General features: G+C 43.4%; 1 protein-coding gene across 1 annotated transcript in view; it reads left to right on the top strand.

Moving 5' to 3' along the window:
• Window positions 1-10,724: 10,724 nt before the first annotated feature.
• Window positions 10,725-16,721, top strand: part of TOP2B (DNA topoisomerase II beta) — a gene marked incomplete at its 5' end in the record, with an annotated part of 62,360 nt that continues 56,363 nt past the window's right edge. The window contains one exon of the mRNA XM_084306719.1: window positions 10,725-10,808. Coding sequence (XP_084162845.1) covers window positions 10,725-10,808 — 84 coding nt within the window. The remainder of the gene's footprint in view (window positions 10,809-16,721) is intronic.

Below are 16,721 nucleotides of genomic sequence, written 5' to 3'. Positions count from 1 at the left end.
CTTCCATGTTCCCAGTGTTGTTCCTGTTACCAGCAGGTCTACTGGTCATTGACTGTAGCCTTCTGCAGATCTGCTAACATAGATGTTTCCAAGAGCTTCATTGACACCCAGGAACCCAAGAGGTAAGGAAAGTGGTATAAGTGGTCCACGAGGCAGAGGAAAGTGAAGCAGCAGCCCTTCTAAGGGAAGTACATCGAGACCAGGAAGCTAAGAACCTAATGTTTTAGCATGCTTATGTATGTAGTTGAAAATGGCAATGAGGTTCCCTACAGAATTAGATTAGTAGATTTTATTTTGGGGGAGAATTATTCCTCACACATCATAGAAACATCACAGGAAGGACGGCTATAGAAGATGCAGCAAAATCCTGAAGAACCAAATGAAGGATTAAGCATTATGTTTGTATGCTGTGCTACAGATTTCTGTTGTAAGGAATTGAGAGTTAAGCTTTCAGTTCAACTCCATAGGATGATGCAACTAAATATGGAATTGGGACAAATATTTTAATTTCATGTCATTTTGAAGGATTAACTATTGCTTTTCATAATCTGCAAAGACCCGTGGGAGTAAAAGTGCAAAGCACAGCATCCACCCCATTAACATGCTAATTAATTTAGGGGAAATGTAAAAGGTATTTCCACTTATTTGCATCTTCATCTTCTCTTACAGAACCTGTTCAGCAAGGCATGGTTAACAACCCTGTGGGTAGCACCAGCCTTACCAGTCATGGGGCAGCCCCCAGGGCTTTGAGCAGCCTGGTGTGGTGGGAGGTGTCCCTGCCCATGGCAGGGGGTTGGAATCAGATGGTCTTGAAGGTCCCTTCCAACCCAAAGCCTTCAGTGGTTCTATGAATGGCATGGGAGTAGCATAGATCAGGGATGACAGGAACTGCAATCCTCCTGCTCGTGAAATGTAGCGTTTCATAAGCGATTATAAATCAGCAAGGAAGATTTAAACATTAAATGGAAGCTGGAGAGAGGCTTGGGAGTGCTGCGTTCAGTGGGCGTACCCAGTGGGAGCGCGTTTTCTCCAATGGCAGGCTGGGGAGCACTGCATGCTGTGCCACGCTGTGCAGCCATTCGGCTCCGTGGCTGAAAGCAGTCCTGCTGGTTTGGTTAAGCAACTGAGAGCAGGAGTGTGCGCCTTGGGTTGTGTTTGATTGTTGTAGCTTGTGCTGCGTTCCCATGGGCTGGTTAACGTGCCTGCCGCTGCTGCCTGCAACTGTGCTCTGACTTCAGGGTACTCCGAGAGTTGACACTGTTACGGCTTTACTGTGCTCCTCCAGTCTTGTAACAAAAAATGTTCTACGTTAACAAAAACTATCAGAAAAAATCAGCTTGTTGTTTGGTTCAAGTTTTCTTCACTTCTCTACAGCAACTCAAAATTAGTAGCTTTCATTATTTGGGAGAACAATTGTTCTGACTAGAAAGATTGTGATATATTTTGAGAATGAAACATCACAAAGAACAATATAAATGCACAAATACATATAAATAATCTCTTATTCTGTGACTTCAAGTAATTTCATTGTCTTTTCAGTCTTTATGCTAGTATGCTCTTTCATCATCCTTGCTTATATTTCAGAGAACTGAGTCCAAAGTATTTTGAATGATAGAAAATAATAAATAACTGGCAAAACAAAGAACAACAAACCTAAGGAATTCATGTGCATGTGCTTGGAACTAACAGATGCTTTTTCAAAGGGTAAAATGTTAAGTTAGAAAAAAAAAAAAAGGAGCTTCCATACTTCCCTGTTATGTGTCACGAGATAAATGAACTCAGCAGAAAAATGGCATGTTCAGTAGAGTATATGATATGACTCTAAAAATACATGAATATAGAACCAGTAAGAATATCAGTGCCTTTGTGTAAAGAACTAACTTTTTAGAACTTGTTACAGGATAAAGAGGATTCTGATACTTAGTGTCAAATAAAGTTTCCAAAAATACTAGAAAACATATAATTATATAAACTGCATTTTCTAACTTTTGAAAAGACATTAAAAGAAGGACAATGTTGAATGGAATGGAAGTTGATACTGTGTTGGAAATTGCTGGATAGTATGTCTTTCCTTTTCATGAAAATCTGAAAAATTCATAGCACTTACTACCTGAAAATAAAACTACGTGAGCAGTAAAAGCCAACTGTAAAAGAAACCACACCACTTCCAGATAAATTTAATGAGCTACTCCCACTCTTCAAAGGCTTTCTGATATAAAAGGTTCCAGCAGAAGAGCATATGTGGAATAACAAAGCTCAGTGAAAGGCAACCAACTCAAAAAGAAGGTGAGTTGTTATTGCAACCATTGTATAGCAGAATGCTAACAACTTCAGCGTGAGTTCACTACAAGACAAAGTACAAGAAAATGTTTTAGCTGTTATATGAGGGCACAGTATATAACTGGGTAGCTCTTTGCAAAATTAGTTTAAAAAATGTAGAGTACAATTATTGTAAAATGATTAATAGATTTTTTGCAAAAAAATAGATACGCTGGCTTTTTCATATTTAGGTCTAACAGTAAGCATAAAGCTAAAAGATGGAGTACTTTTTAAGGTTCTTTACCTCAGTTTGCAAGAAATGTAAGAAAATTCTAAAAGAACTGCATCAGTGAAGAACATTTTTTTCTTTGCTGTACTCTAAGTTAAATGCACAGTAGATCTCAAAAGAAAATGTATAAAATGAGGGCTACTGCTTCTTTGGGTTAAACAAAATGCGTATATTCATATCAAACCAAGTTACTTTTAACATATCACATGGGGGAAGAACTTTCTCTTAGAACATTAAATGAATTCAGTAAGCATTTAAGCACATGTATTCAATGTCACTTAAGATTGTCTTCCTCCTCATAGGTGACAGACAGGAACCCCAAATCTAAAAAAGAAATGCTGTGATCAGGATTCAGCTTTTTGAGATTCTCAAAAAAGGAGAGATGCTCTTGAAAGCCACGTTGGACTGAAGATGACCTAGACCAAGATTCCCAAATTCTCTTACACATGTGCTGTAGCAAAGTGTTGCCTAAATAATTACTGAGTAGTCAACACATTTTCCTGGCCAATACTGAAAGCAGCAACTTCTGTTACCACCACCAGCAATAGCTACAGCAACAGTGAGGAAGATGCGTGTAAGAGCCACTGATCTGGATGTTTTTACTTCAAGTACAGACCGAGGTAATGTGATTTTTATTTTCTTGAACAAGAACAGGAGAGCTTGAAGCTCTTCAAGCTCTTTTCTTGAAGAGAACAGGAACATGATGGATATACACAGGTAAATGGAAACAATATAAATTAGGTGGTGGACAAAGATTAAAAAAAAAAATATATATGTTTGGATAAAAATAGAATAGACCATAGCCCAAACACACACACGCACAAAAAAAAAAAAAAAAAAAAAAAAAAAAAAAAAACTATTTGTTACTGCATTTGGTATTTTCTTTTACCTGTTCTAACAAGAACTGCAAGAATTAAATGCTGAGAAGAAAAAAACACTCCACAGGAACTGAAGACAGTTGTGTGTTATCTCAGGGAGAAATGCGTAAGACAGAAATACCAAAATATTAAAGGATAATACCAAAATATATAAAGGTTTAACAAAATCTTTTAAATGCATTTCTGATCTTCTTTGCTTAATATGAACTTCCAATGAAAATTGAAAAGTGCATGAAGCGACTAGCAAGACCGTTTTTAAACACAGCTAGTCTAATCTTCTGAGCTGTTGAATTACACAACTCACTGAAATAAATAGGAACTGCTGGTGCTGTGTTCTGTTACAAATTATGCCACTTGAGAAACTGTTTTGTAACTGATCTGAAACAAGTAATTGCTAGGGATTTGTGAATTCAGATAATGCTAAAGTTTAAGTAGGTGGCTGAGTCTTGAGTACATTATTCAAGTACACATCAGATTTTTGTAATCACTTCCTCAAAGACTTTTGAAGAACTTATTCTCAGAAGTCTTCGAATTGTCTAGCGACACAGGTGATCTGAAACAATACATTTGTGCAAATGGAATTTTTAGTAAACAGGTTGCTGAAAAAATAAACAGCTTCAGTCAGCTAGAAAAGATTATTCACAAATACAATATTCTTGTATAAACTTCCTCTTTTAGATAAACTGTTCTGTAATTTTCAGTAGCACACATTCCCTGGACTGTGGGCTATGAAACTGTAATTCAGTTCGCCGTAAATCCCAACGAGCAGTGGTAACATGGCAAGAAAATGGGGACTGGAAGCATAAGATTCTCCCAGCCACATCAGGAGATACTCTACAAACATTGGAACTATCGGCCGTTGTGTGGGTCTTCGTGGAATGGATGACAATGCCCTTGAATGTGGTCACAGACTTGTTATATGTGGCCAGACTAGTGGCACGCATAGAAGATGCCCGAATTAGAGATATACAAAACGAGCAACTATTTGACTTACTACGGATGCTGCAATCTGCCATCTGTCAGAGACAGCATGCATATACAGTTATCCACATAAGAAGCCCCTGAGTAAATTTACTATGGCTAGAGAGGCGTATGCCGATTTCCACCAAAATGCGAAGGGACTGCATAAACAATTTGGTATAACAATGGAAGAAGCACGAGGAATTGTATGGGCGTGCCCCAATTGTAGTCACCAGGGCCCAGGACTAGGGGTTGGAGTTAACCCTAGGGGTCTGGGGCCGCAGGATATTTGGCAAATGGATGTCACACATGTCCCTGTATTTGGAAAGTTGAAGTACGTACATGTTACAGTAGATACATATAGTAAGTACATATGGGCCTCAACCCAGGTAGGGGAAAAGGTTTTGCATGTACAAAGACACTTAACAGCTTGCTTTGCGGTTATGGGGGTGCCAAGACAGTTAAAAACTGACAATGGGCCTGCTTACAAAAGCGAGAGAATAAGAAAGTTTTGTCAAAGATGGGGGATTCAGCATATAACAGGAATTCCTAGCTGGCCAAAAAGATTTCTGCTTGAGCTTACAATCAATGGCGGAGCCATTTAAGACATGCCTAGTAGGAATGCCAGGATATGAGATAACAGATTTTAAGGGTTTTGTGACGAATTACAGCTGTACCGGCTATGAGAACACCTCACAGTGCACTGCCCACTTATCAGCAATCTTAACACGACCCTACCTTGGGGTCTCCTGGTGTCTCAAGTGGTGGGAAACAAGAGCCACAACTGGACTCAAACTTGCGTAGTGTTTGGAGACAGGTTTCAAGGATTAGCCGGGGCAGGCGTTGTACTTGCAAAACTCTTGGGTGTCAGTGATCGCCAGTGGAATCCTTTCCACAACGAAACGGGCTGGACCATAGTTTCACCGAAGAAGGAGAGGGATTTCTATATTTGGGGACCCTACAGTGGGTATAATGGGAACCGATCTCTGGGGGCCTATGGGGCCAGTTATAAGGCAGGGAAAAGTGTCACACATAACGAGAGCCTGTGGAACAATGGGACTGTGAAGGCCCTTCCCCCAGGCATGTTCTTGATTTGCAGAGACCGAGCATGGCAGGGGATACCGGCGAATGCATACGGAGGTCCCTGCTACCTTTGTCGAGTGGGATATTTGCACCTCACCACCAGGATTGGCTGAATATCTCCAAGACGATGTCCAGTAGAAGAAAAAGAGACACTCACGGTCTAACTGTACTGACTCATGGTCTAACTGTAAAGATGATGTTGAATTATGGTCAGCAACCGTGTGAATATTTGCCTCCTTCTTCACAGCAGGGGTGGCAGCCGCGCAGGCGCTGGCACAAATAGAAAAGTTGGCATGCTGGACAGTGAAACAGTTCAACGCGACTACCGACATCCTCTCCCAAATGATGGATGATATGGACAGTCTACGACACTCAGTGTTGCAGAACCGGGCAGCCATTGACTTCTTGCTGCTGGCCCAAGGACACGGTTGCGAGGACTTTGAAGGAATGTGCTGTTTTAATTTGTCAGATCATAGTGAGTCGATCCATAAAAGGTTGGATTGGCTAAAAGAACACGTGAATAGAATACGAGTGAATGTTAACCTGTTTGATACCTGGTTGAAATCCCTGTTTGGTGACCTCTCATATTGAGTTGATCTCTTGCTTCCCCGCGCTGAACTCGGCGGGTCGCGTACCCGCAAAAAACATCATGGTCTAGTGATTCAAAGCACTGACCCAGTATAAACTCAAGCTGCCAATACAAAATTGGTCAAAGGGGTTGTTCAGTAATTTGTGGGATAGGTAACTTCAAACTGTCTGACTTCCTGTGGTTCTGCTGTCATGTGTTTGACTGGACCTTTCATAGTTAGCCCGCATTTCTTTTTAATAGTTTCTTGTTTTTGTCTTACCCACTTCCTATGCTCAGAAGTATTGTTCTTTGACGTCTTCTGACCTCATTCATTTTCCACTTGGATGTTCACAACACATTAATTCAACTTTTTTTTTTTTGTTATCTTTGCCTTGGATCTTGACTTATGCAAATATTCAGAAACTTGTGGCCACCTCTTCCTTTTCACTTTGGCATCAGCATAAGCTCTGCGGGTGCAGTGACCGCAACTTAATGACAGGCTCTGTCTCAGTGACTCCAGGTGGAGGCTGTACCATCTGCCTCTCTATGGTCTGCCCTGATACTTTCCTCTTCTTGGATTACCACAAGAACCACGCAACTCAATTTTGAGAAGGGAAATGCAAATGCACATCCTGACATAGTCATCGATTCCAGTCACAACTGGTGGTAAAACGAAGCTACGCGTGAAAGGTTGCCCTTTCCATTTCCCCCCCATAATTGCTAATCATGTATCAAACTGGAGACTGTATCAGAGGTGACTGAATTTTAGCTCAGGAGAGCAAAGTACTGTCCTTTTAGGCATTTCCCAGAATGAAAGCCCGGTGGGTCTTCTGTTTGCTCCATTGGTCATCACTTCTCTCCATGGGTTCAACAAGTCCACGTGTCCTATGTAGGAACAACTCTGTCACCTTCTTGCCATCCCTGGAAAGAATAGATGTGACTTTCTGCCATCAGCAAGCAGCCTTGATACCCACTCTGGATACATCATGGATTTCTCCTGTGTGGAAGGCTGGAGAAACACACTATTAACAGGGACTTTCAAGGGGCAAGAAGAGTCTTGTTAGGTAAAGATTAATCGCCACTTCCATTTTCTTGCCCAAAGAGTCTTGAGTGAACTGCTAGGAACAAAACTACATGCCTTAGTCAAAAAGATAATCCCTTTTGGAGAGAAGCTGATATTGTTGGATGATCCAGCAATAGGAAGACTCTTCTTAATTGTCATGGAACTGCAGCCTGGAATTCATTCAGAACTAAGGCGGTATGAGTGTGTTAATAACCATCATGGCGTACCACAATCCTACTCAAAGACTTATTGGTGATTTGGCAAATGCTAACGAATCATGATGAAATTTTAAAATGCTGTAGAACATAGAATTTACTTTATTGCAAATGCAAACATTTGATATTACAATATGCATTGTTTTATACCTTATCACAACTACATACGATGTGAAATGTATAGCGTCATGCACATCAACTTAGTTACATAAATATTTTAGACCAAAATTGCAAGTTACACCTTTTTTTTCCTGTGTAGGTTGCAGAAAACTGACAGCTGTGGTCACTTATTTAGGTAGGTGGTTGTATTTGAGTATGTGGATAAGAGTCCACTCAGAGTGGATAAGTGTACATGGTTTCACAAATAGGCAAGTTTTATGCCCTTGAAGTCTGGTGCCTGAAAAGCTGCAGAGAAACAGAAGTTTTTATTAAACAGCAAGCAAACTTGAATAGAGGCAGCAAATGATTTGCAATCAAAGTATTTATAGATCATACATATGGCTGTCTTAATGCTAAAGTAATTACAGGCTGCACTTTAGACTTGAGTAAAAAGAATGGGAATGAGGGCAAAGAAAAATCTGGGCATAAAGTAATTATACACAAAGTAATATTACACTAAATATTTTGCTTACTAAAAACAAATACTAAAACTAATAGTGATGCTGGTGTAAGTAGACAATTGTAATGAAAATCTGTAGGGTATTTCTATTCATGTTATGGTCTCCAGCTGGGAGAAAAACTGATGAATTGAAAGAGGAATTTTGTGTGTATCATCTCAAAGGGACAATTAATTTAACATGTCACACAGTAAATGTAAAGTATTTCACAAAAACTGATAGGACGTGACTGGGGCAGGTGGCATCCAGCAAAGAAATCCCACTCTTATCAAAATGTTATGGTGTTTAAATTCAATTCATGCTTAAATTTAACTCTATGTTTGTTTTAGCAGGAATCACTTGAAACACAATGAATGGTCTAGTCTCACTTCTTCACCTCTGAAAGCCATGGAGGCAGCTGCCTGTAATCTCCTAAGAACTTTGTCACACCGTCCTGCGTGGCAAGGAATGCAACCACTCAACATACACACATACCTATTATGGATAAAATCAATACAAACAACAAGCCAGTAACATGCTGGGCTATGTCCGCAGTCTCACAGGTAGCGTAGTATAGGATGAAAATTAAATGAGAAGCACCTTGGACAAAATAATTTCAAAGGTGTGTAAAGAAAATGCTTGGAGGAACGTCAGCCTCATCTCCTATATTTATTCCAACGTGACACAGACTGAGCATGTCTGACCATGCACATTCAGGGATCAACTACTGCCAGAAAGAAACTCCCTCTGTCTTTCTGTAACCTATATAGAATTGGCTGTCTTCAAGCTAGATCGCTATCTAAAGCTTGGCTCAAGATAAATGAGTGCAAAAAACACACTTCCCACGCTGAGAACAGCCTATTTACTAAACAGCTGGAGCTAATGAGAAATGAGTACGCTCATGTCTGTGACTTGTTCTATTTCTACTGCATACATTAGTGGTTTTCTACCAATGCAAAAAGCCTGGAACAGATGCACTCCTGCTATTTCTTCTGGTCCTCCTGGTACTCACTGTAGGCACCCTGGTTCACTAAACCTACTTCATTGTACCAGGCCCTACGCACATATTTGAGAATTAGAAAAAAAAAAAACAACAATTCTAATCAGCACGTCCAACACTGAAGCAGTAGGCAGAGCCCCATGAGTGCTACCTTCTTGTTCTGCAAGAAACACTCCTTCTTATCTTGCCCAAGTCGAGGAAAACCCAGACTGCAGCTCAGGGGCACATGCAGCTGCAGTAAAACGGGGCTGGAATAGATAACGTAGTGTCCGCGCTAGGCAGATGCCATTATTTTCTCTAATCCCTGTGCAGCACTTAGATATTAGTTTAGCGGGTTCCTTAGAAACTGACGGAGCAAAATCATGCTAAATAAGCAATATTTACTATAAATTCTTCTGATCCTTCCCTCGAGGCGCAATTGAACACGACGACTGCCTCCTCAAAAGCAGCTGCTCGGTTTCCAACATTTTTACTACTTCAGAAAAGCGTTCTGCGAAGGGAAAACCTTTAAATTATCACTATTTGCAAACTGGGGGGCTTGCGTGCGGTGTCAGAAACCTACGGCCACAATGTTTTGGTTCATTCTGCTGCTGGCGGAAAAGCGAAAGCGGCTTGGACTGGAAATATTCATCATGCCCAGGCCCCACATACACAAGACGAATTTCGAGCTCTGGTGGTGGAGGCAGCTGCGGAGTGGCAGCGTGCAATGTTTTACTGCGTGGCAGTGGTGGTGATGGTGGTGGTGGTGGTGGTGGTTTTCACCAAAATCACAAATATTTTAGGAAGGGACCGTGTGGGGTGTGTGGAACTGGGTGCTTCGTTACGTGACCCTACAAGAAGGCGAGGCGGGGCTGGCTGAAGGGGGACTAGGACATGATGATGCTCAGGAGCCCTCCAAAAAAATGGGGGAAACGGGAAAAAAAAAAAACGGGGCCGCGCCGAGCCCCACCCCCAGCGCCTCCCCTCAGGGGCCCTGAGGGGAGGGGGCCGGGGGCGGCCGCGGCCGTTACGCCCCGCCCCTCCCCTCCTCAGCGCCCCCGCGCGGCGCCCAGGCTCTTCCTCCCTGTTGCCACCCGCAGTGACGTAACCACAGACCCGCCGGCCGCCCCTTCCCATTGGCCGGCGGCCCTGGCACCCGGCGCGTGATTGGCTGCTGGGCGCGGGGACAGGGCTCCGGTGGCGGCGGTGTGTGTGGGGGGGCGCAGAGCCCGGTGCGGCGGCGGCGGCGGCAGCGGGGCCCGCCATTGTCCGGGCACCGGGACCGGGGCGGGGGGGGCGGGAAGGAGAAGGGGAAGGGAAGGGAAGGGGAAGGGGGCGGGGCCTGCGTGCGTGCGTGAGGGGAGCGCGGAGGAAGAAGGAGGAGGAGGGAGGGGGGTGTGGGTGCGCGGGGGCGGGGCGCGCGGGGGGCATTTTGTTATTAACCTCGCGCCGGGGCCTTTGTGGCGGCGGCGCTGAGGCGGTGGCGGCGCCGGGGCTCGGGTGGGCGCTGAGGGCAGTGGGAGACGCCGGGCCCGGCCTCCGGGTGAGGCGGGGAGGGGGAGGCGCTTTTGTGCGTGCGGCGCGGCCCCGCTGCTGCCCTGCCTTTCCTTTCCCTTCCCTCCTCAGCCGTCTGTGTCCCGGGTTTCCGCTCGGCCCCGGCATGAAGTAGGGGCCGGGCCCGGGGGGCTGCGGGTGTCGGGAGGGCGCTGAGGGGGCCGCGGGGCTCGGGCTGGGGCTGGGGCCGGGGCCGGGTCGCGGGGCGAGGCGCGGCGTTGGGGCCGGCCCTGTGGGCTGCCGCCTGCGCGTCGCCTGAGGAGAGAGAGACGGGCGGAAAATGGCAAAGTCCGGCGGAGGAGGAGGAGGAGGAGGCGGTGGAGGAGGAGGAGGTGGAGGAGGCAGCGGGGGACTGACCTGGGTGGTAAGTTGGGGGGGGGGGGGGGAAGTTGTTGAGTGTTGAGGTGATTTTTTTTTTTTTAATTATTATTTTTATTTTATTTTTTGAGTCCCTTGTGCGTGTGGGCCGGCTTTTAAACGAGGAAGCAAGCAGGGAAGGGGCAGCCCAGCCCGCACAGCTGCTCTGTAGGGGTCCGGGGTGGCAGGAGGGGGCTGGCAGCCACGGGGGGTCCTCGGGGTGCCGGGGGGGGGGATGGGGGGTCGGTGTGTGGGTCTGTGGGCAGGGAGGGGGAAGGAAGGAGCCCCCCGCCTCATAGGGGATCGCTCAGCAGCGGTGCTGGCTGTTGCCCTGTGCAAGTCACAGTTGCAGCAGCATAAAGCCTTTGTGGGCTGCCAAAGGGGTCCTGCTCGGATCCCAGCCTCTTTCACAACTCAAAGATGAAGCCAAAAGTTCTCGGGATGGGTAACGAGGCTGGAGCCGTGTGCTCCAAGCTGTACCTTGGAGTTAAACTTCATTGTCTCCCACAAGGTGCCCCGCTATAACAGGGCTGAGAAGGTGGGGGGCTGTTCGTTTGCTTTTTTTTTTTTTTGTTCCTTTAACTGCTTCTCGTGGATCAAACAGCAGTAATGAGGCTTGAGAGGCTGCAGGTGATAAGTGCCGCTAGGACTAATGAATCGCTCTGAAAACTTGTGAGGTCTTTTGAGGGTATTGGCCGTGGTGCACAGCACTGAGGGATGCTGTGCGGGTCTGTGGTGGCAGTGGGAAGGAGGGAGCAAAGGTGACCTGAAGGGGTCTGGTTCACCCAGTCGATAACTTCCCGTCCTCTTGCTTTCTGGTTGTGGAGTTCAAAACTGGGTAACTTATTTAATGGTGAAGTAAAAAAAGATGGTGCATCTGGGTAGATGGTGAGGTGGCTGCGTCTTTAACCAGATGCACGTGCTTTATGGAGTTAGGAACTTTTAAGAAGTCTTGTGTAAGAGTAATGAATGAACTTGTTCTTTGGTTGTGTCTTTCTGCATCTTTGAGCTCTTGAGGAGAAAAAAAAAAAAAGCATTACAAAGGTGAACAAATCCTGTGTATTCTGATGGTGGGTGATTTTTGTGGCTCTAATTACTGCATTTTATGTTGTTAATTCTATTTAATTTTAAGAAGTCAGCAGCATGAAAAGGTATATAAAAATGAGCAAGTTTCTGGGTGTGTCACTTGAAATTAGACAGGTTAGATACAGGAACAGCCAAAGTAAAGAAGTTAAAATCATTCTGCTTTGCTTCCTGCAATACGGTGTGATCTTTATCATCTGGTCTTTTGCTTAGCTCTTCAGAATTAAGGCTTATACAGTATAGGTTGGACAAGTAATTGAAAGTTTTACACCTCATGTAGAAAACTGCGGAATGAAGTGTGGAAATCACTGAGTAGGCATTTTAATGAAACGTTCTTAAATCTAATGGGGATGAAAGTATGGTGAGTCAACGGTTTTCTACAATTGGAAGTAATTGGACTCTTCCTTCTCTAAAAGCAGTAAGGAATAAAGTGTTTTTGTCCTGTCACAGTAGTTGTGGAGAAATAATTAGATCTTAGTTAATACCCTGTGTTGACTCTGTTCTGAAAGCCATAAGACTTTTTTTTTTTCTTATGTGCATCTTAAATGCTGAAGGTAGGACATGTGAGACAGTTCCTAAAGCCAAACGTGTTTGCTGTCAGCTATAGAATACTGGCATACAGAAGAGCAATATTGGGGCGGTGGTTAGCAGTTGGTGTAGTGTGTTAGGTGGAAAAAATGGTGTTGTGGTCAGATGTTGGTTGAGGTGTAGATGGGATATGCTGGCCTTGAGGTTGAGATGTACAGAGTTTGGGACAACTTCAGTCTTCTGGTTTCAGTCTGCCTGGCCTACGTCTGCTGGATATGTAGGTACTTGCTACTTGATATTAAGCTCTTCTGAAACTACCTTGAGGGTTTTTTTAGGCTTTGTATTACTGTGGTGAAACAATCAGGATGCTTATTTTCTGAGTAATGTATTTCTATTGTTAGTGGTTTCTTTTTAAGACCATAGGAGTTAAACAATTGAAGAGGAACAGAAATAAGTCTAAGCTCTAAAGGGGGGGGGGAGGGGGAACATGTTTAAAAATTAATGTGGTGGTAGTTTGTATTTCAAATTAGCAAATCCTAGGTGTGTAAACTGGTTCTCACATCTCACTAAGAGTTGTCTGTGTAATTTTGGCTTTAACTGTGATTTTAAATGGTATTATTGTTCTTAAGTTCAGCTACCTAGGAAAGAACTGTAAGCAGTTTTGAAAGAGTTTGGGTATTCTTTAAGGTACAGAACTTATATTGGAGTGAATTTCCTACTGGAATGTCCTGCAAGTGTCAGGTGATACATACTTTCTCTTTTAGAGGCAAGATGAATTATGTGGCTGTGGAAACAAACAGCCAGTCATTCATTTTTAGCTACCTAGTAGCTTAGCTTAGTAACAGAACTTGAAGAAATGTAACTAGCAGTGGTGGGCTGGGAAGCAGGCACAGCTATTGGTGATAGGCGCCCATGAGAATGTAGCCATTTAAAAAGTTTATTAGGAAAACAGTATATTGTTATAAAACTGAAAACAAACTAGGATAACTTCAAACTTATAAATTGTACTAGTGTCCTGGTTTCAGTTAGGACAGAGTTGATTTTCCTCCTAGTAGCTGGCAGGGTGCTATGTTTTTGGCTTAGGATGAGAAGAGTGCTGATAACACCCCGATGTTTTAATTGTTGCAGAGCAGTGCTTACACCAAGCCAAGGACTTTTCAGCTTCTCACTCTGTCCTGCCAGCGGGCAGGCTGGGGGTGCAGCAGGAGCTGGGAGGGGACAGACCCAGGACAGCTGACCCAAACTGGCCAAAGGGGCATTTCACACGATATGGTGTCATGATGAACAATATATAGGGGTGGCTAGCTGGGGTGGGGGGCTGAACGCCCAGGGTTAGGCTGGGCATCAGTCAACATTGTGCATCACTTGTTTCGTACACATTATTAGCAGTACTATTATCATTATCATTACTATTAATGTTATTATTTTCCTGTCTTAATAAACTGTCTTTATCTCAGCTCACAGGCTTCACTTTCCCATTTTTCTCCCCATCCCAGAGAGGGAGGGGGGAGCGTGAGTGAACAGCTGTGTGGTGTTTAGTTACTGGCTGGGTTAAACCACAACTAGTTACTTTTTGAGGAGTTTTTTTTTGTCACCCAGCTGATTGAGTGTACTTGCAGCTCCCACCGCCCCCGTAATGCTGTAATAGTTGATAAAAGGTGGAGTTTTGACCAACAGATTTATATTAGTTATTTTTTGTGGGTGATCTCCAAAGGTCACACAGAAACATGTTGTGTTATGAGTTAGCTACAAAAGCATTGATCTATAAAGTAGAGAAATTTCTGTTGGTAAACATAATGGCAGTTTCTAATGCTAGAAAAACTTGCTTTAAACAAAACCAGCCACTCTTATCTTCACCCTTTCTTTGTGTTTAGGGACAACGGGAAGTGAGCTGTCATGATACGGTAATAGTGCTTTTTAAAATATCCCCTGTATTGTCCAAGTGAAGTAATTTTAAGTAACTCTATGAGGTGTGTTTGCTCTGATACAGTGGTAATGCACACAGAACCATTGAAGTGGTTTCAAACAAGCAATACTTTTGTGGTAACTTGTAGGAATGTTTTCAAGGCTTTCTTCTTGACCCTAAAAGCTATGTGAGCCTTATAAATAAAAGCTGAGACTCCTGAAAACAGTTGAAGGCTTCAAACACCACTTCCATCTTCCAGCTCTTTGTGAAGGAAACACTTCTAGGAAATGCTAGCTTAACATGAATATATGCTGAGCATTGATGTGACTTTTCTTTTTTAAAAAAGTTTGTAGCAGAGGTCTGTGTGTTTCTTGAACAAAATAGAACAGCAGCAACATGTATACCAGTTAGGCCTAGACTGGTTCATACATGGTTTGAATAAATACCTGAGCTGTATATTGGTAAATGGAAAGACAGATGAATTTAAATTTATTTAAATATTTGCTATTAGCGTTTCTCAATAGTCTCAGAGTTTACACTGAAAATAACATTTGCAGTAACATCACCTTGCTTTAAACAAAAAGAACATCCTCGCAATAGAGAGGATAGGACACTTCACTCAATACAAAACACCACCATCAAATCTCTGTTAAAGGGTCCTTGTCTCTCTTTTATCACTTCATTTGGAAACAAATGCTCTGAACTGTAATAAAGGATTAGCTTTCAATGGTTTGACTTAGCTGTTAGTAATTTGCTTCAAGAGGATTAAAACAAATCTTTGTCTGGATAATGCCTGATAGGGTCCAGTGATAGGCCGTAATTTGCTTCCTAAGGTTTCTGAGCTAGGTGGTTTCTAACTTCATGGGTAAGTTTTTTCCATTGGAAATCTGGCTAGGTTTTCTCCTTCCACAAGTACCTGCCCACTGCTGCAGTATGTACTCCATCAGATACCCTGTTTGGGAGCGGAGGCTTTTGAGTGGAAGGCAGGAGGAGCTCCCTTCTGTCACTGCAGTGAGTCTGTAAGCCTAGGCCTGTAAGCCGACAGGGTTCTGCCTGCCTGAAGGACAGTTAAGCAAATACGACCAGTAGTAAGACTAAATCCTGGTCATATCTTCACTTCTTAAAAATTAACACACCAGCCTAGAGATGAACCATATGTAAACAATTCTTTATACTCTTAATTACCATTTATTACCACTTTATCCTGTTCAAAAGCAGGAATAAGTGCTTGAAGTTCCTACCCTTAGCTTCTAGACCTTTTCAGTTGCCTTTATAGACCCGGGTTAAAGTTCAAAATGATCTTTCTATTCTTTCCATTTATTTATTTTTTTAATCTGGATCAAGCACTCTGTTTCTCCTCTGGTTGAAGCTGTGCCTAGGACAGTTCTTGTAACAGTGTTTGCCATTAGTTACTTTCTTATTGTGCCTCTGACACCTTGTGGCCTCTCCAGAGGAAGAGAGGTCTTCAGCTGTTGCCATGCATTGACTGGTCTTCTCCTGCTTTTAATAAGCACCTATCTTTTCTTTTGTGATGTTGTCCAAAGAACTGTGGCTTGTGTGTGTTTGTTTTCTTCCCCTTTTTACCACCTTATGCAATGGAAGGGAGGTCTGACCTCAGGATGGTCCCATTACGTTTTAGTAAACCTAATGCAGTTTGTAGGTGTTCTGGAGCAGTGTAGTCAGTCAGCAGTTGAGAGGGAGCTGCATTTCCTTCTGCTTCTCTTGATTTTTCTGGTTCTGGTGCCCTTAAGAGAGCAGAGGTGCAAAGAGGTGTGATGGCTCACTCTGATATTCTAGCACCAAGGAAAATGTTTGTGGCTTGCTTTGGCAAGTTGGATACAATTGTTGTGATTCATCAGATGTTACAGCTTGCCTGCCAGAAGGGAACGTTGTTACCTTTATCCTCTACTCTCCACAACCATCCAGTGAAATACTTTTGTCCTCGTCTTGTTAAACAGCTAAATAATGCAGGGTCAAGGATGTAATGGAGATGATGCTAGGCAGAGACTTGGTGATGGAATAAGATCAGGGCGACCTCTTTGTGACTGCAGCTGAGCCAGACTCGCAGCTTAATATTATGCGGCTTCACCCCGTGTGTTCTGTGCTGGGAGGAAGACTTCTTACAGCATCAGTGAGAGAATGCTGAATCTGTGGAAGTGAGGAACTAACAGAATTGTAATGAACCTTAGGATGGTGTGTGTATCTTGGAGGGAAAGGTGGTTAAAGGAAAATGCATGGGAGATCAAGCGTTTGTTGGGGGAAGGTGTACATTCAAGAACGTGCCCTCTGTTAATGGTCTCTCTGTCTAGATTTGTATGTATACATAAAGTTTCCAAGCTAACTACTGCATTAGATGTGAACTAAAATTATACTGTTTAGATGGATAAAGTGACCTTTCCAATA

This window comes from Netta rufina (assembly GCF_964035555.1).
Source record: "Netta rufina genome assembly, chromosome: 2".
NCBI classification, from domain to species: Eukaryota; Metazoa; Chordata; class Aves; order Anseriformes; family Anatidae; genus Netta; species Netta rufina.
Note: the sequence above shows the minus strand (reverse complement) of the source record. Positions and strands in the feature narration are given on the sequence as shown.